Source organism: Amblyomma maculatum, chromosome 7 (assembly GCF_055883805.1).
Source record: "Amblyomma maculatum isolate TAMU_Amacu chromosome 7, ASM5588380v1, whole genome shotgun sequence".
In the NCBI taxonomy this organism is placed as follows: domain Eukaryota; kingdom Metazoa; phylum Arthropoda; class Arachnida; order Ixodida; family Ixodidae; genus Amblyomma; species Amblyomma maculatum.
The window spans coordinates 128,528,726-128,555,324 of NC_139350.1; the positions used below are offsets into that span (position 1 = coordinate 128,528,726).

Below are 26,599 nucleotides of genomic sequence, written 5' to 3' on the forward strand. Positions count from 1 at the left end.
TAAAAGAACCATGTCACTTTGCTAAAATGTTTGTGATGACATACTCTATCTGCATTGCTTACCATGTTTAAAGGGCTTAGTGTGAGCCACTAAAGGTAATGGGCTACTTCGGGGACCAAATATCAGTAAAAAGCAGCCACCTGACGCAAGCCACCCGCTAGCAAGACGCATAAGCACCACATTATAAGCACATGATTTTTTTTTTTTTTTTTCTGTGAGCTCGCCTCCCCATTTACTTGGTTCACAGTTTGATCAAGATTACAAAGTGGCTAAATTTTGTAAAAGTAATTGAACTGCACTTTCTATTTATCACCATTCACCACTGAAAACGGAACAGTAAATAAAACAAATTCTGCAGATTCCACAGCTCTCAATTAAAATTTGCAATATTAATACTTGCAGCTGCACTATTATTACGTGCTTAATACTACGTACAGAAGCTTTGCATTTAGTCAGGTCTTTTAAGCTCCAGTGAACCTCCTTAGCAATGCCTCAATCAAGGCACAAACTGCACAATGTTCATTCATTAAACAGTGCGCTGTGACCCTCAGGGATTCAGCACTGAGCCCCATGCTACAATTATTCAAGTAATTTCAATACTGAAGGCCACTCTAAATGGTTCCTCAGGCTACCCTCCATATAAGGCTCGTCTACCAATATGAATGTCATTCAAATGAATCATAGATTGTTTCAGCAATCTCTCATTGTCTGCTTTCTCTTCCTTGTATTTGATGTTGTCAGAAAATAAACAAAAGCCACTTACCCCCCAAAAATGCTTCTGGCATCAGCTTCACTGTTGCTGTTAGCTGGAGAACAAAAAGCAAAAAACAAATTAATATTTGAAAACAATGTGTGTACCAGAAGCATAAACTACCTCACACTTGTTGCAGAGAAAAGTTTTTGTTTTTTTTTCCAATAATCTGCCACACCATGTACACTTACAATGACTAGCCCACTATGAAGAACTATGTACAGGGTCGTCCACTTCTAGCTAGAACACGGTCACTGCTTTTAAAGCAACATTGTATCTGACGCAGGCAGATATAGATGCAAAGCGATGCAAGCACACAGAGACACGGATGTGTTGCTTCACATGGCCAGCCACTTTAGATTACTGCGTGGCCGGGTCGGATGCAATGACACCTTGAAAGCAGTGACCGTGTTATAGCTAGAAGTGGACGAGGCTGTACAACAAAAGAAACAGTGACCTACAGCAGCACGTCAATAGGTTTAATCAGACAAAACAACGGTTCCTGCATGTCATTCTTGGCCACAGCATAAATCCCTAGTCTCAGTAAAGAGAGAAGACATGGCCAAGCATAACCACAGCCCAAGAAAACAACAAGCGAGAACTTAGTTCAAGACTTTGTACAGAAAAAGTGAAATTGTGCTTGCTTTATACAGCCTATAAACTATCTGCACTAGTCCCCAACACATCCCCCCCCCCCCCTTGTAAAAAAAAAAAAAAAAAATAATCCAGCACCAACTCGCACCAATTTCTGCCCCTCTCTTCTTCTCTCCCATTCAGTCTCCAAAATTTGCATGTATAAAAGTAATTCTAATCCCCTACACTCAAGCAGCATGAGGGACCCAGTACACAATCAGAGAAGTGCACTAAGATACCTGGAGCGCTACAAATGTGTCGCAGATTAAGAGGCAGAGTGAACAAGTGCCACACTCCCTGTGGATTCACAGCACCCCCAGTACCATAAAAGCTGCATATTTTGCTCTCAATGAGGAAAGTTTAAGTTTCTCATAAAGCAACCTCTGTGATTTTCAGTGACTACATCAGTAAAGTATGATTAATTTCATGCAAGAATAGTCACTATACTACCGATTAAATTCAATCCTAAGGGTGAAACTCACACACATAAGCAAAAAAAAAAAAAAGTCACTATAAAGAAAGTGTGACACCTGCATTGTCAGTTTAACAGGTAAGTAGGTATCTGTGTTCACTGACCCAGATTATTTGTGTGAATTCGGGACTTTAATATCGCACACCTTTGACAACAATGATGTCGTACATGCCATTCATAGATAGGTCCAAGAGAAGCGTATGAAGCCATAGGCGTCGGCAGGATTGTTTGTTGGAGGGGGCAAACCCATTGCATTGCGAGTGAGGAGGGGGGGGGGGGGGGGGGGGGTATGGCATTCGAGTTCCCAGTTCCCTTACGTAAACACTCCAGCAGGTATGAGGCACCACTCAATAGAAACTACTATGACAATAGCTTTTTTTTTTTTTTTTTTCCATAAACAGTATAGTTTGGAGGACAACTCCAACATAGCCTGAGTGAGCATGTCAATACACGATCCCCTTCATAACAAGTGAAAATTTTCATTCCGAATCCGTCATCACAGATGATTCTATTGAGCGTACATAAATGGTGACATCTTTTCTACATACACTCGTGCCTCACTAAATCGCACCCTAAGCAGGCCAAGATACACAGAGGTATGGGATGTTCCCACAAGCAACAAAATTAAATCAGAGGTCATTATGCTCCAACATACCAGTAACTGAGTATCTAGACATCTCATCCTCAGTGAAAGGCAGTTAGGCATCCAGAACTGCTTCCATATCTTATACCACAATAGCAGACTGCACCAGATTTGGAAAACGAAAAATCCCTCAGGCTAGTTACTAAAACTGAAAGCCTCTAACCAATGAAATGAAACAAGCAAAAATAAGTAATCAGAGCTGAAAATAAATACCACACTGATTCTCAGTGAATTATTGCTATCTACATTTTGTAATTTCACTATGGCAAAACACTGAATAAAACACAAGCATAAAACACAAATTATTAAATTTAAGTATGATACAAAGACAAATATGCTGTCCCACGGGCACTTTCGATCCTGACTGTAACTAAACTCAATTTGTGCCGAGGTTCCCAAGCACGACCGAAGCGTACGGTGCTATGTTGGCACCTTCAATTTTCATTGGGAATTTGTTCTCAGTTTATTGAACAGCACAGGTTTGCGTCATTGAGAAAATTCCGATTCATCAAACCTTTTTTTTGTTTGTTGACAGACTTTTGTCAGTAGTGCAAGAAGACACAGCTAAAATCATTGCAGCATTAGTAGGCAAACTTGGCAATAGCTTTTTTTTTTTTGTACACCAATGGTAGAGCACGCTGCTAAGATTTATAATAAATAGTATTCCGTTGCAATAAGCAGGCAGAGTGCACTATAAAATTTTATCATGCCTTTAAGTTAATTTTATGCTAATTTTTTATTATTTTATTAAGTTGCTTTTCTTTTAAAGCTAGGAGCTGGCAAGAACGTCAAGGCCCACTTCCAATTACAGTCAAGACCTCAAATACGTTTGGGGAATCATGATCATGCCAAGCAGGATCCGGCTCAATTGGGCCGTGTGACACCTTCTTAGCTGGATTGAGTCCAATCAGCACTGACTCAATAAGGATCAAAAGGCTTGCCCATGTGACAGGAGTATAACAATGGGCCGATTTTGAATTGGCAGCAGCAAGCTCTACATGGCGAGTTCATATCATTTGAGTAAAAATTAGAATGCATATTTCAGGGCTTTCCAACAGTCGTAAGGGAACAAAATAGCAGTGACTGTCATCTAAAGTGCTCTCGCACAATGTGTCATGCCAAGATAAGCTACTGTGCCTGTTTTTTTCCTCCGCACGTACAGACCAGGCTGGTATCATATGACATTGTTACATGGTTACCTCTTAGGTAACCTTAAATTAAACATCAAAAAGTGATGCCACTGCAGCATGGAAATGGCAATGCAGTGATAAGGGGCCACAGATAAGGCTGTTGGAAGCTATAAACAGCGACAATACATTGTCTGACAGGACTTGCAGCACTCCTCTAGACTTGAGACCACATATTTATTTTGGCAACAACACAGGCCACATTGGCTGAACCTTGAATGTGCCGTTTGGTCACATGACTTCTCAGAATAAAGCACTGAGGAGCTTGGAACAGGGGAACTCCCAGGGGCATCATCGGGTGCATACTTTTGCGGGGTACAAGTCCTATATAGAACGACAATATGAGTCAACCGAGATATGCGGCTACATGTTCAGGGTAAAAAGAAATACTAAATTTGCCTTACTTTAAGGCGAATTCCTTTTATTTCTTTTTTTTTTTTTTTTTTTCAAACGACTAAGTGAACGCGCAAAATAAGGAATCCGTGGCAAACATATTACTGCCATTTACAGAACGACCACACGCAAATGAGCAAACCGAACCTGTTGAGGTACAAACGCAAGTGCATTAATCACGGGAAATCGGCTTGCGAACGACAATGCGATGTGGTTGCGAAACTTACCAACAAAATACGCACCGCTGCAGAGTGCTACAATTCTACCGATGGCGTAAAACGGAAACGTATTGTGCAACATCGTCAGCCACGATGAAGCAGCACCAGCTACACCCAGCACGATGTATGGCATCGAAAACAGTCATGCAAAGAACGCCTGAACGTATTACTGCGTTGACAAGAAAAAACGTTCCACAAAAGTTTCGAAAGCAAGCTTCTTTCACCATACGTACCATTTCTGTCGTTCCCCTGAAAGCTGTCTCCACTCATGTTGGCCATCCTGTAAAACCGCTTGCACGCGCAAACTTCTCAAAGTTACCGCCTATGACCGCTCAGCAGCTCCCACCGCTAACTTGGCGAACAACGCACGCGTCCTACCAAAAGAGCTTCGAGTGGTCGAAGTTTCAACAATACACAACTCCTTGAGCAAATAGCACAGATCTAGAACTCCTGAATGCTACTACTACGAACTTCTAAGTTGGCGTCTTTCAGTTGGCGCAATGTAAGTACCAAAACCGTGCTCGCGGATGAATAAGCGCTTACGAGCAAAGATAAAAGGATCAGCCACTTCAAAATCCGCCAGCCACCTCGAGCAAACCTCGACTCAGTGAGTCAGTAACTCCACTCCCCATATCCCTTTCCTCCAAGTACTCCGCACCACAAGCACCGTAGCGCCGCAATCACTAGTGATGTTGATGTATCGGTTTCGGTTTCGTAAAGCAAACTAGCTTTGTTTCGTTGTCTTGTGTAAGTATATTATTGTTATTTTCTTAAGAAGCTTTGCTTGTTAATTTGTTATCCTTTATCTACTATTCCTCATGGGCAGTGCCTCCTGCAGCGACCATATCCATAGTATGGTGGCTGGAAGCAATGTTAATATTATTAACGTCGGCTAGAAGGGGGCAGTGTGACGGACGGGAGCCGGCGAGGCGCACAGGAGAGCGATGCACTACATCACGGTGCAAGATATATTCTTGCACCGTACACTACATGCAACTGGTGTGCAGCCGTCGCGGCTCTTGAAGGGGGTGGCACAGGGCACCAGGCACGCTCATCGCGTGAATTTCGCGTCGCGGATATAAAAGCTTACTCTATGCTCTTTGTTCAGAGGCGAGTGTAGTTAGTGGTTTTACTGTACTATGAAGTTGTGCTGTATTGTGGGCTTTCTAAAGCGTAACGGAAAACAACGCTACCAGGCGAAGAACAAGAAAAAGGAGGACACACAACTCAAAGCGTGCAAGTCGCGTACCATCACGAGCGGTGGGACATTAATAAAGGACTTTAACAACATCAGAACAACGTTCGACTGAAACAAAAATGTAATATTGCTAGTCAGTCACTGCACATCATGTATTGCAGCTCTATACCAGCTAGACTCATTTGTTCCTGCCAATATATAAAGAACCGGTAGAAACAACATTCGTTAAATTTCTGTTAATAAATTCTGTTAATAGGACCTGTCGACAAGTCCGCCGGTCAGAATCGACCAATAGGAACGCGCCTAGCCGATCGGCTTGTGACAGGTTTGTAACAGATATGAGTGGAGGTAAATCGGCCCCTGGTCTCTCGACGTCACCCAACCATAACCAGTACACGACCGACGGTCTCCATGAGCGAAAGAGAAGTGAGCGCCGGCGCGCCGTGCACCTCCAACCAATCTGAGGCCGGCCGTATCACCCGTCAACTATCACTTGTTAGAGACATGCTCGTGTTTTTGTAGCGAAAGCTACACTAGGACAGTGGCGCATTTCAGGTAAGCGTCGCTAGCCCCTACTGCGCATGCGCCATAACCATGACAACTATAGTTTCTCCGATCTGCAGAAGAGAAGCCGGTCAAATGGAACAAGGAGATTCGGAAGACACTGCTAATCGCGGGGGGGGATATTTTTGCAGATTCTGAACGCGCCATCGTGTGACACAAAAGTGACGTAGAGCTACGTCACTTCCGTATGTCTTGTCGTCTTTTTTTTTCTTTTCTTTTTTTTTTTTTTTTTACTGGGGGGTAGTGAGAAAAGCGCTTGGTCGTCGGGTCGCGGCTTCGAGCTGGAGAAGGAAGAGCATCTAGCCGTCTGCACTCAGCAGCACGCACGCTTTCTTCTGTATATTTTTTTTCCCCTATTAGTGCGGTATGGTTGAAAGGAGGGGCGGGCAGAACGTAGACAGCGTGGTTTCAAACGAGTGACAGCTTTGAGCTGCACTCGGCAAAGCAGTATGCACGCTTTCTTCCTTTCTTTTCCCCTAGCTGTGAGGTGTGAGCTGGTTTGGTCTGAACGGCAGCGGAAGGAGTGCTGAAGACTTGCTGTGCGCGTGTACTTGGCTCAATCGGCCACTATTGCACCTTAAAAGTTATGACTCTTATGTGTATATATATATATATATATATATAGAGAGAGAGAGAGAGAGAGAGCGAAGTGTACGCTTCATTTAAAGAAACATATTATTGGACTCGACGTTTCGACGAAGCTGGCCTTCATCAGATATATATATATATATATATATATATATATATATATATATATATATATATTGTAAAAGAAGGCTAGGTCGAGACGGCGAGGTCGTGACGGCAAGGACAGCCAAGCCTTGTCTAGCGTTAATCCGATCACGAACCCAGGCGTGCGCCGGAGCCGGCGCCGCGGGACGATGATGATGGTATGTACAAATGAAAGAAGAAGATCATGGCATGTACAAATGAAAAAAGGTCCACAGAAGGCTCACACAATCTGCCCGGGGGGTCGGAAGCGGCCAGCCTGGTCGCTCCTAATTAACCGATGTACCGCGGCGCACAAACGGTTTCAAGCGAGAAACATGAACAATTTCAGTTCCACGGTGGCGTCGATCGGCTGGGGGATCAACAGGCGTGACTTTGTAGTTACCTGGAGAAGTTTGGCTGATAATCTCGTAGGGACCAAGGTAGCGGTGGTAGAATTTGTCACTAAGACCAGGGGTGCGCAGCGGTGTATACAGCAGTACTTCGTCACCGGGACGATGAGAGACCACGCGATGCGTAGAATCGTAGCGACTCTTGCGGTCTTCCTGGCACGCTGCTGTGTTGAGGCGGGCAAGATGACGGCATCTGGCCACAATATATATAAAGGAAAGAAGCGACAGTCGGCGAGTCCAAGGAAAAAGCATTGGGGTTTGTACTTTTTTTTTTCTCAAGGTTCGTATACAGACAAAATTAATACCCAAGAAAGTCGCAGGTGGGACAGCGGCCGATGTAGCTCAGTTGGAAGAGCACCGGACGCGATATTCGGAGGTCGTGCGTTCGGTTCCGACCATCTGCAAGTTGTTTTTCCTTCTACTTCGTGTTTTATTATCTTTCCCCAAAGCAGATTGCAGTATAATTTATGTGATTACCAAAGTAAAAAAAAATGACATAAAGTACAATCCCCAATGCTTTCCTTGGCCTCGCCGACTGTTGGCTTCTTTCCTTCATGTATTATAACGAGCAGCCTCATTTCCCCTTAATTTATCTACTTGTAGCTTACGGCGGTCTCGGTTCTGGCAGTCTTGAAGCCATAGTTAGCGTGAGAGGGTTCTAACACAGCTTTCGCCCTCGCTCTTGATCACGTTCTACGTGACACTGGCGGTAGCACACGACGTTCCACGTCCACCGCTGTGGTTGAGGGTGGCGCTGGTGAACACTCTCAAGGTTCGTATACAGACAAGATTAAAACCCAAGAAAGTAGCAGGTGGGACAGCGGCCGATGTAGCTCAGTTGGAAAAGCACCGGACGCGATATTCGGAGGTCGTGGGTTCGGTTCCCGCCACCGGCACGTTGTTTTTCCTTCTACTTTATGTTTAATTATCGTTCCCCTAAACAGATTGCATTACTAATTTATGTGATTACCGAAGTAAAAAAAACACAAAGTACAGACCCCAATTCTTTCCTTGGCCTCGCCGACTGTTGGCTTCTTTCCTTGATGTGTTACAACGAGCACCCTCATTTCCCCTTCACACACACACACACACATATATATATATATATATATATATATATATATATATATATATATATATATATATATATATATATATATATAGAGAGAGAGAGAGAGAGAGAGAGAGAGAGAGAGACCTCCTTCATGTTTGCAAACAAACAAGACGATCGAGGTGGCGCTGCTCTCGTCAGCGATCCCACGGTAGGCAAAAAGCACGACCGCGGCCAGGGTACAGTGGCTAGCCGGGGCACTGTGGCCGAGCTTGTCAAGGCCGTGTTATTGGGATTTGCAGGCGCCTTCTAGGTAGACGAAGTGACCATATGTGCTAGTATTTCGTGAGCCTCAGCGGTGAGAACAGAAGCGATACACTGAAAAACTCTACGTACATGGCGTGCAGCGTACGGACCCGCACGCCGTACCGATGGGGATTGGGTTCAAGGCGCACAAGAGAAGCGTTGCTGCCAGCCGGGAAAAATGAGCGACGTTGGCATCTATTTTCTGTTTTCTCCCAGAAAATTATGCATGGAACGCATCGAGAATTACAAAGCTTCGGATGCTTACAACTACTTTGAGTCGAGTAGGCTGACGGCGATTTTTCTCGCTCATAAATAGCGCTCGCAAACCGCGTACGAATAGTCCGCTCGAAGCATCATAGCATAATCGGATGATTCTTCACACCGAGCGGCAAATGAGCGTTCTTGGTAAGCACGAAGCACCTCGCTAGCGTCGAGTGGCTGTATGGTTAAGATGATTTAGGTCAGCGTGGCAACGGTATAGCCTTGACACCGCACGGTTTGCGTATCATTGCGTTATCTGTTGAGATCACAAGGCTGCGCATCTGTTATATTTGCTTTGTTCGTGGGTGGCTGTCATCGTTAAAGGTAGCAATTTTATCACGGGTAGTCGCGCTGTTAGCTTGAATTACAATTACGAGCTGCAGCGGCCACTGTGGTTCCGTGGGTTCCGGTAAAAACGTCCCAGGAAAAAATGGCCCCGGATAAAACCTCTCCAAACAGATGCAATAAAACGTACTGCAAAGTCGAGCTTTCCCCTTGCCTGGTGCTTGGCTTATCAGCGATGAATTACGGTCATTGTAATCAGCTTTCACTGTTTTTATCTTACATTGTGTTTATGGTTTTAGCGAACATTGTGTATATTTTGAACCCCGCCGTTTTATTTTATTTTATTTTTTACGTTCTGTAGTTCTGTTTACTAAAAACGTAGACTGAGTTTCCTTGTGTCTAGCCGTCATAATGTATGCTACAGTGCTTCTTTCTACCCGTCCGCTTGAAATTTGCAAAACATGGCACTGATGCCGTGTGTTCGCAAAGAGAAAAAAAAAACGTTATGGCGCCGAAATTTGTGCTGTCGAGGGCAAACACGTCTCTCGAATGTGTAATATTAGCCGGGTGATTAGACCTATATTAAAGAGCGATATTTCCCAGTTTTGAAACTGGGAACTATGCACTGTATAATACTCGCTGGATGTTATAGCGGTGTTTTTTTTTTTTTTTGCAATGCTTTCTCGCCAAGCCTTCTCCAGTTCCTGTAAACCTGTAAAACAGCCAGAGGGCATAGTGCCCAAACAATAGTTACATCTATTCTTAAAAAAAAAAAGAAAAAAAAAGGCATCCAATAAGATGTTCAATTTTTCGCGGAGTTCCGGGCAGATTTTCAGCCAATTTCTTCGGTGAAATTTTTTCCTAGGGGCCGCTTTCTGATAGGACCTTTCTGGACGATTAATCCGGGGCTATATATTTCAGGGACCTTTTTTCGGAGCTGTATCTTCTGAGGAACTGTTTTCTGGGGCCGTTTTTACCTTCACCCGTGATTCCGTAGTTAGGGCGGCCCAGTTCGGTCTCGGCCAATGTGACCGCGTTTCAATGTAGGATGAACCCCACAACTCTCATTCGCAATCAGCCGCTGTGAATACAAATAAAAGCGCTCGGCATAAATAAAAAATGCAGCTCCAATCCAAATCAGTAGCTGTCAACGTGAAGTGGAAATCTTCATCAGGAAGTAGATTAAAATAATTTGGTGTGAACGCGGCGAAGTTAAGCCATGCAATATGGTACATCACGGATCGAGGAGTGCTACACAGATCACTTGCGTAGCAGCTCACTGCGCTTACATACACAGCGAAAAAACGGGCTTGAGGAACAGTTTACAAAGGTAAAACATCTACGCATGCTCCAACAAAGAAACAGGCCTACGCATTACAACATATATATGACTGCCTCGTGTACATATGTTACCTGCGCACCCGCGCCCGCACCAGCACTAAAACAGTACCAAGATCCCATCACGCGTCGTAAAAAGGCCAAACTCGAGATATTCGCGACCTTTGATCCGGTAGACCGCTCTAGCGTAAAGGTGAATAAGTTTCAGCTTAGCCGTGACGAAGTATTTGCCGCTTATTAGATGAGCAGGCGTCGGTATCCAGCCTTGGCGCTTCACCGCGGCGGCCCACCACTGTTTACGGCGACCATTGTCGCCGTAGTGGTGGGCCGCCGCGGTGAAGCGCCAAGGCTGGATACCGACGCCTGCTCATCGAATATGTGGCAAATACTTCGTCATGGCTAAGCTGAAACTTATTCACCTTTACGCCAGAGCGGTCTACCGGATCGAAGGTCGCGAATATCTCGAGTTTGGCTTTTTTACGACGCGTGATGGGATCTTGGTACTGTTTTAGTGCTGGTGCGGGCGCGGGTGCGCAGGTAACATATGTACCTGCGCGTTTCTTTGTTGGAGCATGCGTAGATGTTTTACCTTTGTAAACTGTTCCTCAAGCCCGTTTTTTCGCTGTGTATGTAAGCGCAGTGAGCTGCTACGCAAATGATCTGTGTAGCACTCCTCGATCCGTGATGTACCATATTGCATGGCTAAACTTCGCCGCGTTCACTCCAAATTATTTTAATCTACTTCCTGATGAAGATTGCCACTTCACGTTGACAGCTACTGATTTGGATTGGAGCTGCATTTTGTATTTATGCCGAGCGCTTTTATTTGTATTCACAGCGGCTGATTGTGAATGCGAGTTGTGGGGTTTATCCTACATTGCAACGCGGTCACAGTGGCCGAGACCGAACTGGGCCGCCCTAACTACGGAATCACGGGTGAAGGTAAAAATGGCCCCAGAAAAGAGTTCCTCAGAAGATACAGTCCCGAAAAAAAGGTGCCTGAAATATATAGCCCCGGAATAATCGTCCAGAAAGGTCCTATCAGGAAGCGGCCCCTAGGAAAAAATGTCACCGAAGAAATTGGCTGAAAATCTGCCCGGAACTCACTCCGCGAAAAATTGAACATCTTATTAAACGCCCTTTTTTATTTTTATTTTTTTTTTTTAGAATAGATGCAACTATTGTTTGGGCAGTATGCCCTCTGGGTGTTTTACAGGTTTACAGGAACTGGAGAAGGCTTGGCGAGAAAGCATTGCAAAAAGAAAAAAAAAAAAACGAAAGAAAAAAAAAGCCCACCACTATAACATCCAGCGAGTATTATACAGTGCATAGTTCCCAGTTTCCAAACTGGGAAATATCGCTCTTTAATATAGGTCTAATCACCCGGCTAATATTACACATTCGAGAGACGTGTTTGCCCTCGACAGCACAAATTTCGGCGCCATAACGTTTTTTTTTTTCTTTGCGAACACACGGCATCAGTGCCATGTTTTGCAAATTTCAAGCGGACGGGTAGAAAAAAGCACTGTAGCATACATTATGACGGCTAGACACAAGGAAACTCAGTCTACGTTTTTAGTAAACAGAACTACAGAACGTAAAAAAAAAAAAAATAAAACGGCGGGGTTCAAAATATACATAATGTTCGCTAAAACAATAAACACAATGTAAGATAAAAACAGTGAAAGTTGATTACAATGAGCGTAATTCATCGCTGACAAGCCAAGCACCAGGCAAGGGGAAAGCTCGGCTTTGCAGTACGTTTCATTGCATCTGTTTGGAGAGGTTTTATCCGGGGCCATTTGTTCCTGGGACGTTTTTACCGGAACCCACGGAACCACAGTGGCCGCTGCAGCTCGTAATTGTAATGCAAGCTAACAGCGCGACTACCCGTAATAAAATTGCTACCTTTAACGACGACAGCCGCCCACGAACAAAGCAAATATAACAGATGCGCAGCGTTGTGATCTTTACCAATAACGCAATGATACGCAAACCGTGCGGTGTCAAGGCTACCGTTGCCACGCTGACCTAAATCATCTTAACCATACAGCCGCTCGACGCTAGCGAGGTGCTTCGTGCTTACCAAGAAAGCTCATTTGCCGCTCGGTGTGAAGAATCCTCCGATTATGCTATGATGCTTCGAGCGGACTATTCGTACGCGGTTTGCGAGCGCTATTTATGAGCGAGAAAAATCGCCGTCAGCTTACTCGACTCAAAGTAGTTGTAAGCATCCGAAGCTTTGTAATTCTCGATGCGTTCCATGCATAATTTTCTGGGAGAAAATAGATGCCAACGTCGCTCATTTTCCTCGGCTGGCAGCAACGCTTCTCCTGTGCGCCTTGAACCCAATCCCCATCGGTACGGCGTGCGGGTCCGTACGCTGCACGCCGTGTACGTAGAGTTTTTCAGTGTATCGCTTCTGTTCTCATCGCTGAGGCACTACTAGCACATGGTCACTTCGTCTGCCTAGAAGGCGCCTGCAAATCACAATAACACTGCCTTGACAAGCTCGGCCACAGTGCCCCGACTAGCCACTGTACACCGGCCGCGGTCGTGCTTTTTGCCTACCGTGGGATCGCTGACGAGAGCAGCGCCACCTCGATCGCCTTGTTTGTTTACAAACATGAAGGAGGTCTATATATATAGACAAGCGTCAGCCCGTGACGTCAGCGGAGATGCGGTGGCGCTGGCGACAGTAGTGACTTTCGTGGTGTAGGCAAAAGCGCGGGCCGTCTGCATTGGATGCGCGGCGATTGCTGTGTTTTCGGGCATAATCCCAATATTTCTACGAGCTGTGGTGCGGTTGATTGCGCCACGAGGCACAAAAAGCAAAATGGCACTTGTTTTAACATGTTTCTTGCGGTAGAATAAAGATGAGAGCGAAGGGCAGCGGCATTGAGCGCGACAAGTAGACTCTTTGGTGACGGATTGCCTTCGCGGCTAACATATATATGCGTTGCAGTTCTTCACCGAAACTAGATCAGTTCGTTTCCAACCCTTAATTATCATGATTGCTTTTTGGCGGCACGACGAATAGCGCAAGAACAAACGCCTGCAGCTCGTGCCCATTTTAAAAGTTCAGACGCGATATATTCCGTGTGCGTATGATCCCGCACGGAAGCTGCACTGTGAGTTCTATTCACTTGCAGTGCTGCCCGTGCATATGTTCACACAGAAAGGACACAAACGCTGCTGTGAAGGTAATTGCAATTACTTTGAGCGCGGTCACTCCAGTACGATATTGCTGGCTATAACAGGCCCGGACCTGTAAAGTATAGCTTTTCTCTGTTTGTACTTTCACGAGTTTCAAACAGTATCTTCATCACCGGTTCTATAGTATACATTGTTATGATCCGGGCAGTCCCGCAGCATTATTTCTCATTTCTAAATTTTATTTTTGGAGGTCATTATAAGATCCTGACGAACGAATTAAATATCCACGTACAATCTATAGCTCTGATCGAGCAGGATATTTAAGTATATATGGTACATGGAGTTCAATGTCTCAAAGAGGAATCGACTATGAGGGGTGCAAAATAAGCAGAATAAGATGATGCGCATTTGAATAAAAAATTTCCATGTATATTAAAAATAAGCTCAGCAGATCACTCAAATTTCGCTGCAAGCGATCGTGGAGAACGTTTCATCTGCACTCATGCGTCTCTCCTATAGAGCAAAGAGAACAAAATTAGAGCTTTCGTACTGGCATACATGTACATATTAACCTGTGAATGACCTTGCTACATCTGTAAGATGAGACAGACGTCAACGTCTTTTTTATCGGGCAGGCGAAAACAAGTTGGCAGTGCACTTTGCCAACATGTTAAAAATATCTAAAAGATTGAGTTCTTTTTAGATACGAAATTCTATGACTTAAGTTGCCGGTAAAGTGAGCTAGAAATGTGATTTCTAGTTTACTTTATATAGTTGCCGATAATATTGTTCTTTAGAGTGAGTGCTTGAAGCAACAGAAAGGCACTCAATAGATTCGTCATATGAAAAACACACTTCCAGTAATTTATATTCTCGTCCTCCTTGCATGCGCTAGGAATAGGCTGGGAGTTGAACAGGGTGAACTATTAGTCTTTCTTATACATTACGCTTTCTCGTTTTTATTTAACTTAATCACTCACGGCCGTCGCCTACGTACCGCAGCCGCGCGCTGTTGAGGCCACGGAGAAGGAAGCCAATGCAGCGCTCTTCACCAAGTAATTCTAGCTGTAATCGGCTGATAATGTGCGGAAATACTTTCCAGGCATAAACCAATCTATTTCTACGTATAAGCGAAGCTTACGTTTCAATATATTCGCACGCGCGAACTGGTTTCGATGGCAGCGTCGCTTTGCGCAGTGTAGGCACGCCGCGCTTTTGCCTACACCCCATGTCGCTGCCGATCGCAGCGCCACCTTTGTTTACAAACATGACGCTTGTCTATATATATATATATATATATATATATATATATATATATATATATATATATATATACATACATACATACATACATGCACACAGTGTTCTTTAACTGCTTTAACTTTATCGGAACCGTCTTTGAAAATTTTCCCACCGGTCGAGGAGGGAAAATTTTCAAAGACGGTTCAGAATGATAAACTTGCAGAGCATTGCATATAGTGACGCAAAATTGTTTGTCCATAAGTTAAGCAACATCTTGTAGAATTTCACAGCTTAATTTCAAACATCAATGTTCACGCGCCCTTAGAAGATGCTCTCATGCAGTTATTTGCTTTTTGCCACTACAACACTGCATGTTTGTGGGCGCGCGTGTGTACGAATAACTCATACGCAGGTATTCAATATATTTGCGGCCCCGCATAAGGTCAGTACTCTTGCACGTTTTCGTTGTAGTGAGGAAGTAAACTCATAATCCCTGCAGCACGTTGCGAAGAAGCAGACTCGCGGCTTCAAGTCCCTCGCCAGACGACCGGAAGAAAAAGAACGAAAACAAAAGACTGCGAACGCACAGAATCTGCGCTCACTGCCCCCGGGAGAGGAAAATTCTGTTTTTCTGCTGCCCATAGTCATGTCAGCTCTGCATGGGGGAGGGGAGGAGACTGTGTTGGAGGAGGAGTCATGGCGGGGACAAAACAAACTGCCGCGAGCGCTTCCTCTCACCAGGAAAAAAAAAAACACATCGCGAAATAGGCATACGTGACGTGTAGGCTACGTCACCCATGTGTCACGTGATTGCGCATTGACAATCTGCAAAAACATTCTCCCGCGAATCGCTAGTCACACCACATGTTTTGCAGCCATGCACCAGCGATGAGGCGTTCGAGTCGGACTTTGTGAACAATTCGTTTAGGCTTAACTGAGTTGAGCGGCCATCGTTTTTGCGAGGCTGCAATGCCTCAAACGGGGGTGCAAGGGTCCCGACTTTTGTCATCTGCCATCCATCTGCCAATGCAGGCTAATGATTTTTCAAGGCTGTGTGGTTTCAAACGGGAAACGCAAATTATAAGGCCTTGCATGGTGTTTGTCATCTGCTAACTTCAACCTGCCGAAGGCATGCTCGTTATAAGCGCGAACTAGAAGTTTGGGCGAAATGAAAGGTGGCGAAGAAAATGGTGTGCAGAAGCGATCAGACGCAAAAGGTAACCGGGTAGAGCCCGCGGCCTCTGGGAGAAGTTAGAGGAACGCTCACTGAGGTATCGTCACTGTTGTCAGTGAAGGAAATGCAGTAATCATGGACGGGATGGCCCTGGTTGATCGAGTAAGGCGATACAGATAGTAGTTGATGCAAGCACAGAGGTGTTGCGACAAAAAAATATATTGTAGGGGTTCAACTGTCCTTGAATCGAGTTCACAAGCGTAAGACATCGGCCGCAGGCGCTGGCGCCTCTTTTATCTTGACACGCTTCCGCTCTTGGTAAGCTTTTTTTTAGAGCGCAGCTCTGGCGCCCGGTCCTGCGTTTCGCGTCGTCGTCACTGTTGCCCCTCGTAACCAGCTCCGAAGCCGGGGCAGCGCGCGCTCCTGCCGCCATCGTTCGCCGCTACGGGCTCTCGTCAAGTGCTGAAACTGGGCTTGATAAATAAGGCGTGGCTGCAGAACCGCTGTCACCAAATGTCGTGCGGCGTGGGAGCGAGCGCCACCGGGTTTAGGAGCAATACGTCTGATTAGGCCGAAGGCCTGCATCACCTGCTTTTAGCCTGAGAAAGACAGGCGGCCTCCGTTCCTGACTGATGGATCGACAATCCCATAAGTTTCAATGTCGGACATTCGTGAAGTGCGCCGGATTCCTGCTTGTTGAAGACGGATCGACGTCGCAGAGAGTTTACGGCGACCCCAGTGGCTGGCGACCGACGTGAGCATAGTTTTGCTCGTGGAAAACTCTAGGCTGACAGATTTAACATAATTGGCAGTAATATCCAAGGCTGACTGTAAGACCACCGTTTCTCGTTGTTCGATGGTCTCGGCAGTCTGTCTGGCACGGCAACGTTCTCTGTCTTTAGCGTGAGTGGCTTGCCGCCTCGCTATATTCGTTGGATGATCGGATTCGGCCTGACGCTTGCGCTGAAGCGAGTGCATAAATGGCTGGCGCACTAGGCATGGCGAGGCAGAGGAGCGAACGCCGCAAAGTTCCATGGCGAAACAAAATATATGGCAAAACGATTGTTAAACACCGGTGGAACGACCACTACAACACCGGATCTTTTTTAAAGAAGTAGGCCGCGGAACCTCTGACGCGTTAGCTACAAATCCGTTCCGCGGTTGTACGAGATTATGCGAAACACTGACAACATGGCGTTTAACCGATGTCACGTCATGCTATGCTCTTGTTCACCTCCGTTCAACTACCGCATCTCCTTCCTCAGTGTCAGCAATGCGCATGACGCTTCGGCACGTGCGCCGTTCACCATGGCAACCACACGCCGCCGAGGCGAGATGGTATACATTGTTGTCCGTCTACCCCTTAACTGGTAACACATATAACGAGAATATTGCACCTTACATCTGTAAAAGCAAAACTATTTTCAGACGTGTCTGGTTGACCACCAACCTAAAAATGTTCTGTTATCTCTGCGGTGAGGAAAACTTATTAAAACCTTCAGGTTTGGCCACACGGCTAGTTGTATACTCGCACCGGGAACGTGCACGCCACAATTGAAGCAAACGAGGAAGAGAACGGTCTGTTGTGCTAAGGATGGATCGGCTCCCGCCGCAAGATACGTCTTCCCGGCAAACTGTTATAAGACGCAAGAGTGGCCCGGAATCTAATGTTGCGGTGGAACGCAAATCCGCACCTCTGAAAAGCGCCCTCAGACGTCCTACGCAGGATAACACTTTGGAATTGGAAGATGGTGTGCAGAGCGCTGCTATCAAGCGGGCTTCCCAGAGGAGGTCAGCCTCAGAATTCGATTCTCAGATGGTAGGACCCCTCCCTGAGGGCCTATTCCTGTCGGCTACCGCCGCGCAGTTAGCATTCACTAGAAGCCCTGTACTTTGCAGTCAATCAAAATCGGCAGTGGATGCGAGTAAGGAAGGAACGACGCAGCTCCCAACCGAAACACAGAGCCGCAACCCATCGTTGAGCGGCCGAATGTTTTCACCTTCAGCGCTGTCATCAGAAGAAGGACTTAGGGAAGGAGAGCAACGGCTTCAGAGATCCCGCGGCAGTTACATAGAACTATTTCCAACGACAGATTGTATGGATGTCGAGGACAACCGGGCAGTTGGTTCCTGGCCCACTTTCTTTCCTGCTTCGTTGCATTCCGCGGGTTCCGAGCTTATCACGGGAAAACCACAGCTATTGGAACCTACAACAAGGCGTATATCAATGGGAAGCCGAGCATCCGTCGGATCAGCAAGTCGCCGTGTCACCATAGACCCAGCCGCCATCAAGGAAGATTGCGAGACACCAGTGCCAAGTGCCGTGTCTACGGAGTCTTACCCAGTAATCACCCCCTTGACACTGTCCCCCGGAAGCTGGCCTGTGGAAAGCGACTACTCTTCGTTCACACAGTTTGGCAGGACATCCCACACCAACGGAGACCTTTCACGAAGCAGGTTCCGGCACCTCTTGGCCGGTCCTCATTTGGTGCCATGGAAGCCCTCGCCACGCAAAAGCAGCCCAGCCAGAACCCTTCGTTATGAGCCTTTCGGCAGCGATCACAGCCATTCCCTGATGGACGACGAAATGCGCCTACGACCCGTGCACGAGTACAGCACGTCGACAGATCGAGGCTCGATCCTGCCGCGGATCTCCAGCAGCACCCGTCGCCGGAGCTCTCAGTGCATCGGCCACGCACCAGGCAGGTGCACCACCAACTGGCATGTAAGAGTCTCTGGTGGTTCGCTTGGATGCTCTAGTCTGAGCGCTTGGCACGAGCTTCGTTACGTGCAGCCATTTTATTTTTGTCTATTTTTCTTTTGGCTGACCATAAACATGACCTATCCACCCTGTGCACCGCTTAGGGGCGCCACAGAAATTCTCTTAGAGGTCGTTTTTGAAAGTCCTGGGATATTATGTGCCGCTGCTCTGCCGTCGCTGCACGAATCACCGATTTTCGCGGCAGTGATTTTTTTAGCTTCTGCCAATTTCTTCTAAGGTGGCCTGATGCATAAAACTAAGTTACCGCTTTGTGTAGAAGCGAAAACATTCAGACGCTACAGCCACCTAGATGACTAATCTTTACACGCGCCAGGTGCCTCCAACAAACCAAAGCTAAATGGCTAACTACAATGCTGAGCCTAGTTTAATTGTGAGTTTGCTTCACCGGCTGATGAATTACTTCAACAGAGAAATTCGGGGTTCTTTTTGTTTTCGCTATTCTTTAATTCACCCTCCCTTTGATTTCTAAGCACATTCCATGTGCGCATACTCAAGCCCCTCGACCGAATGAGACGTGCATCGCCGGCCAATACATAATTGTGCCAGCATATATTTTTTATAGATATCACTTCATCTCCCGAATTCAGAAGACTTTAACACAATGTCGTTAAGGGTCCCGCCTCGCAGAAAATCTGGCGGCGTCATCAGCATCGTTGGCTGTGATCGAAAAATACCCTTGCCTCATTAAAATTCTAGAACAGGTCTAATTGTCTTGATTTTGGGGGTTTAACGCCCCAAAACGACTCAGGCTGTGAGATACGCCATACTGGAGGGCTCCAGAAATTTCGACCCCCTAGGGTTCTACCTAAGGTGCACTCACATCATACGAAAAAGCGGGCTTTTCACCTTCATCTGCTTCACCAGCGGCCGTGAGTGGATCTCGCACCCTCGGGCACAGCAGTCGAGCGCCATATATAGCCACTGCACCACAGCGACAGGGTCAGGTCGAAATGTTCGGAATAATGCTAAATTCCTCAATGAAGTTCCTGTAACCAAAGGAAAGTAATTGGGCGTAAAAGAAAACTGCATGGGTGAGTTTCGAGTGAGGGTGGAAGTCGAAACCATGGGGGCCCGTATTCCGAGTTTGCGTCATTGTTTTAAGTGTCGCTATCTCTCCGACTTCGGGATCTTATTGGAGGAATCGCCGGAATCGGAAATGATGATGGTATCCGGTTCTGGTGTTTCCGCGAATCGGATTACTCGAGGTCGGGGAGATCGCGACCCTTAAAACAACGACGCAAACTCGGAATACGGCCCCAGGACATGAGGCTGCGAGATAGACGCGCTCCTCATAGGCCACAATGGCTTGCTGGTTCAAGCTGAATAAATGTACCTACTGAGTGCGCGATGCGGGCGGTGCCCGGCAAGACAATCGCGTTTTGATCTTAAAAGGCTATGCTTAATTGAGCGCCCCCATGTTTAAATTATCCCTCCTCATCATGTCTACGGTCGTAAATAGTGAAACACGATAAGCGAGAACTTATGTCATTCGGTAAATTCTGCGCTTCGTAAAGCTTAAGGGTACAAGACGAAAAATATTTACAGATACGACCACCAACAAGCACCGTGTATAGAACCACTAAAGGCTTGTAGATCATGCCCTTTGAGCGCATTCATTAAATCCCGTAGCTCACACTCATCATATACATTTTTACTCTTCATTCAATACCTGTGAAATCGCTTGTAAGCGCCACAAAATACCCAGCATTCTACTAAATAGAGGAACTATTACAGGGTAAGGCAGTAGCCAACATATTTTATTTCCGTTATCTAAACTAAAATGGTAGCGAACGCAAAAAATCATTATGACACACCGATATTCTTTCAAATACTTTCATGTCGAAATGTAAACAGGAATAACAAGCGACTTGTTAACGCGAAATGAGCTCAAATAGTGCGCTGTCGGTCGTGCTGCTCGCCGAGCTAGGGCGAGAAAATAGAATCTCCAGCGAGCATTTACCCAAGGAATGCCGTTCATGCAACGATGCAAACACCGTAGATAAACGAATTCATGACGCGATGACTGGGTGTACGGACACACGGCGAGCAGATCAGATGACGCGGCCGGCTCCACTCTCGGATGTACTATCAACTACGCCAATAGCGGTGTGGCTGTCGCATTACTTTAAATACGAGCACTGTAAGACGCACAGAAAAAAAAAAGATACATCTTTCATTGCTTCCCACTAGCTATGTTTCCGAACTATTCGCACTGCACGTGGCACGAAAGCAAGCAAATAAAAAAGTAGAAGCGACGAATTGACCTCTCTGCTGATGGCGCGGCTCGAAGAACTCCAGCTCAATGCGACGGCTGTAGAGAGTCCAAGCATACGTGATGAACACCTGATCTACCCATAGATGGAAGTAGTCGGCCTTTGCACCTTACGTGCACCTTTGTTAGTAAGGCTATGTACTGCCTGGACGTGAGACAAAGCGACAAGCTATGAGCATGTTTGTTTTTACCTATTCCCCATGTCATACAATCTCCACAGCTTATTTGTGAAAAAGAAAACCGAATACACACCATGGACCTCTGTAAAAAATTTCTGAGGAAGCCGATACGACTATACTACTCACAAAATAGGCTGTATTAATCTGAATGTGAAAAAGATTGTATCGACGTGAACAAGCTTGTCTATAGCGCTCGAAATCCCAGACGGCCACTGACGTCCGACGGACAACCGAACTCGGCCGCAACTCGGCGGCCGATTTCGGACGTCCGCCGGAATTCCGGCGTACGTACGAAAGCGGATGGTCGAATCCGTTCGCCCAGCGGACAGCCGCCGTACGTCCGCCACTGGATTTGCTTTCACACAGCTATGATATAGTTTGTAGTCGTCGTGCTCGCCTGAACTGCGTATAAATCAGTAATGCCGTCAAGTCTGCATTATATGATGCCAGAGCGAATCGATGCGATAGAAAGCGTTTCCATTAAACAGTTTTTTTTTTATTTTCCGCATGTTTCATCGTTGAATTCTTCCATCCAAAATTTTTTATTAAAAGTTAAATGACCATTAAACATGTTTCTATCATGATGCTTCGGTGAAATTTTAATCAGTGGCTGAATAGACGCAGCAAGCAGCAAGCTCAAAAAGAACGAAACCGAACCTATCCTCAAAAAAATCTGAAATGAGCCAATCCAATCCACCTGACAAGTTGAAGTTTAGTCATGGAAGATGGCTTCACGTTTCCGTGTTCTGCATTTTCTGCGCAGTTACAAATACCTACGGCTGTAATGCACTGCTAGCATTGTTTTTGCTGTGGCTTAGTGCGGCTGGCACACTTTGTTCACCCGCTGATTCCAAAGTAAGTATTTCACCGAACTTTTGTTTCTTTAGTTGAACTTTTCGATGCACCGATAGTGGTGAGCTTTTGCGTAAGGAAACAGCTCTGTACAGCAGCCGAACGGTCGAGTACTTTTGTTTCTTTAGTTGAACTTTTCTATGCACCGATAGTGGTGAGCTTTTGCGTAAGGAAACAGCTCTGTACAGCAGCCGAACGGTCGAGTGTTTTAGGCGAGACTGACAGGATGGCTCCGCGCCGACTAACTAAAGTGCAGCCTCAAGTCTGAGGGCCATCTTTTCGGCATTACTGGACGCTGCGCCAGTAAGCAGCGCAACTTCTCTGTCTCTGATAAAGGAGTGCCTGCCCGAGCTTTAAAGGAGTTAATTTGTTAACCATGCGCAACTTGCTGAGTTGTAAAAACTATACGAGAAAACTTTTGCGCTCCTCGAGCCTATCGTGCGACATGCCTACACTTGTGAAAACGTCGCGAGTTTTTTTTTTTTTTTTTTTTTTTTTTAATGGACAGCCGCTGATCTTTCTCTTTCGAGCTTTACGGCAACTACAGTTCTAGAAGGAACGGCTGTAGCTACTAAATAACTAAAGGTTTAGTACTCTCCTTCAGCTTTGACAAACCAGGACAGCACCTTGCGCATTTTGGTTATGCATGTGAGACCGAACCGCGCAGAACAACCGGACAAGGAGATGAGAGAAAAAAAAAAGTCAGCACTTGTCTTTTTCTTGACCCGTTCTGCGCTGTTCTGGCACGAATTTGACATACCGCCGCCGCGATACAGTTGGGCTGTGAGCTCTTGTGCCTGCAACGCCTTCTTTTATGCAAAACAGGCGTACTGGGAAACCATGCAAGCCGCGGGCTAAAAAAAAAAAGAAAAAAAAAACAAAAAACGAGTTGAGCAAAAGTGAGATGAAAACAAAATTGTTGTTGCTTTGTCCTTACAGATATTCAAAGGCTCCTCAGAACTTCACTGCATTATTGACAGCGAGATAATGCCGAAGCTGCACTAGAGCCATGCAGCACCTTATAGTGCATGATACTGAGCTTATGTGTCGCACTGAAAGCTCTTACCATGTTCTTAGATTATCATATTAAAGTAGCTTTAAACCCATGCTTTTTAATACAGTGATAGCCATAAATTGAATCTAGGGCATCATGCTCACATACAAGGCTTCTGATAACCGCTGGTCATGATGTGGGCTATAGCAGAAACCTGTACCTGGTCATCTTACAAGCATTTGTGCAATTGATGCTTTTAATGTGTTGTAAAAGATTTTGTGTTCTCTTTCTGTATGGGAATGCTTTCCTTATAGAAGGCTAACATTTGGTTTGCTACAGCAAAACTTCTACCTAGTCATCCTAAAAACAGCACCGCAGTTGGTGCTTTTAATGTATTGTAAAAGTATTTGTGTTCTGCTTCTGTATGGCAATGCTTTTCTCGTTGAAGACTAGCATGAGGCTTCCAAAAATTTTTCAGATGCCATTTGCTGTAGCCGATTTCGTAGGCCAACAGGAAGCAGCACTTTGAACATGGAAAACTGTCATCTACGGGGGAAAAACAGCAACATCCCTTTGCATTCTCATTTCTTTGGTATGGCTAAAAGTGAGTATTGTATCATTATCTATATTATTAATATTGAATCATGATTGTCAGTGTTGAAGTTGTTTGAGCGTGATGATTTTAAACACACAGGACATCCCTTCGACATTAAGGTTTTAGCTTGTTTACATGTAGGATGTAGAACTGGTTTCAACAAACTTTATGCAGCAAATTCTTTTTACATTGTCCACCATGTTACTTTTTGTCATTGGACACAGTCGTCCACTCTTAGCTTGAATGGGATTGTGTGGCATGCAGTTTGCAAAATAGCAATGCATCCGTCACAGCCATGCATCAAGGCTAAGTGGCTTGTGCGTAGAGGGACCAGCCGCTCCAGCTTCACGTCATCTGCCTCTGCTCCGGTGTGCAGACGTGCATTGAGGCAAAGTGGTTTATTTGTAGAGAAACCAGGAGCTTCTTTGTCACATCTGGCTGTTTGTTACGGTGTGCAGATGCGCATTGAGGCAAAATGGCTGATGTGTAGAGGGACCAGGAGCTGCTGCTTAACGTCCTTCGCCTCTTTACTACAGTGCACAGCCGTGCATTGATGCTAAGTGGCTTGTGCATGGAGGGCCCAGGAGCTGCAGCTTCACGTCTGCCTCTTCGCTCAGGTACGCAGGTGCGTATTGAGGCAAAATGGCTTATGCATAGAGGGACCAGGAGCAGCTGTGTGGCGTAGTGTGTATATTTGCTATGGTGCGTATCGAAGTACAATGGGGGGCTCATGTGTAAAGGTACCATGAGCTGCTGCGTCATGTCGTCTGCCTCTTTACTATGGTGCGCAGGCATGCATCAAGGCAAAGTGGCTTATGCATAGAAGGACCAGGAGCTGTTGCTTCACATCTGCTATGATGCGCAGCTGCGTATTATGGGTGGTGGTGGAAAACATTGCCATCAGATACAAATACAGGAGGTTACTAGCTGACCCTGAGGGGGCCTGTCCTGACAAAAACAAGGGGTCCCTAGTTTGGGACCCCAGTGGTGGTAGAGGGACTAGAGGCTGGTACTTCACGCTGTCTGCCTCTTCGCTACGGTGTGCAGCTGCGATGGATGCAGTGGCATCTCAAAAAGTGGATGCCACACACTCGCATGTTCAGCCTGAGTGGACGACTGTGTACCTGCTATAGCTTTGTTATTCATAGAATAAACCTAGGCCAAGTTGGATCAATTATAGCTCTCCTCATATGTGGTCAGCAAAGAAAAGCCACTCCAGAAAATCTGATGCATTTACTGTCATAGGGTTCTTATTCGTATACATGCTACTGACAAGTCAGATTCTTCACCCTCAGAAATGCCAGAAAAATAACCAAGGGTGCGTCTGCAATAGTCTAGCTTGCTCTTTCTCTGCAGACTTGAGTCAGATGTGTGTTCCATTGCTGTGGGTGGGACAGGCGTGAATCTTTGATTTTAAGCTTGCAACAAGTATGTTATTGTAGTTTAAAGGCAAAACGGTACTAATAATCGTAGCCCCCCGTGGCCTTTATCCCCTTTTAATAGTGTTGCTAGACACTGAATTACTAGTTTACTCTGCACTGTTTCTGTCTAGTTAATGTGCGGAGATGTACATATATTTATATGACTTGGAGTTGTCGACTTTGTACTTAGAAACATTGTAGTGTTATCTGATGTGTTGCTTTCATTTCTTTAATGATTTCTGTAAGGGATCGGTGGGTATGCTAGGCACCATTATTAGTCTGCTCTTTTTGGGTCACCTGTTCAATGCCCAGCTGCGGCCGTCTCCCACTTGCCCTCGGACAGGAGGCGGAGAGACGCGCACAGATAGGCAGCTACAGCAGCTACAGTGCTTAACGGAAACGTAGGCAGAGAGGGAAAGAAGTCCCCTCTTCCGAGGACTTTGCTGTCGCACTCAAAGACGCGGGGACAGACAGTTTGTTGTCGTTGCTGTGTCATGTAGGGGGCTCATTTTTATTTAAGGAGCTTTACGAACAGTATACAACTAAGGGGTCCTTAGTACTAAGCGTACTAAGGGATCCTTAGTACGCTGACTGGACCCATCACCCGGAGGCAGCACAGCTTTGAAACGAGCACCTCTTTTGAAAGAACTGCTTATCGTTCAAAGAAAAAACACTGTCAGGTTGAAGGGTGTAAGGCCCTCTTCCTTGTTGGGGAGCCCATAAAAGTGACAATTATTCAGTGCAGGCGCGCTGAGTGGGGTCTCGTTGAGGATTCCAACCCTGGATGTTAACAATGGTGGGAGATAGCGGCGTTGAAAAAGGGCAAGTGTGTAACAGTGACGGTATGATGTGGGTTGGCTCTTCTGATGTGGTCCGCAATGGTGCTGACTCGGACGCCAATAATTGCAATAATTGCCCTGTAAAAGGAGCCGCCAAGGATGCAAGCTTTGGGCAATGGTTGCGCACGTGGGACACCGTTTTGATGGGTTCTAATTATTTATTTTCTTTTTTTTTTTCCTAGGGGAGAGAGTTTGGCATGTGACCTAGTGAGCCAATCATTTCGAGGTCCATTCTCTAAATTCCGTTTGTTGTGAAACAAATTTGTTGTCCCTTTTGCATTGCTTGTATTAGGGAGAGGGTGAAGAACTTATGAAAGTGGAAAGACATGCCAAAATGCCAAAGTTAATGAAACGGCCCCGCGGCCTGGAGAACTCGTTCTGAGCTAGATTTTGATCTCTTTACTCTTCGGCATAGATCATGGTCATTGTTTCACCTGTTGTAACTTGTAAATACGTACATTCATGTATAAAATTTTCAGTTCATCTTCCTCTCCGTGTGCAAGTTGTTGTGGCCAGATGCAGTAAATTCACTATTTTCATTTCTATATAATGTGCCTTTCTGAAGATGGTGAGCTCTTTTGTCCAATCGTGTAAGAAAGCTGCAAAGCGCTCCCAAATCTTCCACTAAACTGTGTGATATCTTTAATACTAACTGCGGCTTGGTGTCACTCA

At 45.8% G+C, this 26,599-nt stretch overlaps 1 protein-coding gene and 1 long non-coding RNA gene across 3 annotated transcripts in view; one reads left to right on the forward strand and one right to left on the reverse strand.

The window, feature by feature from the left end:
• Positions 1 to 4,931, reverse strand: part of LOC146184713 (caspase-1-like) — a 45,600-nt gene extending 40,669 nt beyond the window's left edge. The window contains exons 1-2 of one of the 2 annotated variants that reach the window (XM_084609455.1): positions 4,531 to 4,931; positions 764 to 806 (exon numbers count right to left, since the gene is read on the reverse strand). In XM_084609455.1, coding sequence (XP_084465581.1) covers positions 764 to 806; positions 4,531 to 4,576 — 89 coding nt within the window. In that variant the 5' untranslated portion in view covers positions 4,577 to 4,931. The remainder of the gene's footprint in view (positions 1 to 763; positions 807 to 4,530) is intronic. The other variant, XM_084609456.1, reaches the window with a different exon arrangement.
• A 16,772-nt stretch (positions 4,932 to 21,703) lies between these two features.
• On the forward strand, positions 21,704 to 26,358 carry LOC146184714 (uncharacterized). Its single transcript, XR_014708909.1, has 3 exons — positions 21,704 to 22,081; positions 23,551 to 23,676; positions 24,126 to 26,358. It is a non-coding gene; the product is annotated as an uncharacterized LOC146184714 (long non-coding RNA).
• The last annotated feature ends 241 nt before the right edge of the window (positions 26,359 to 26,599 follow it).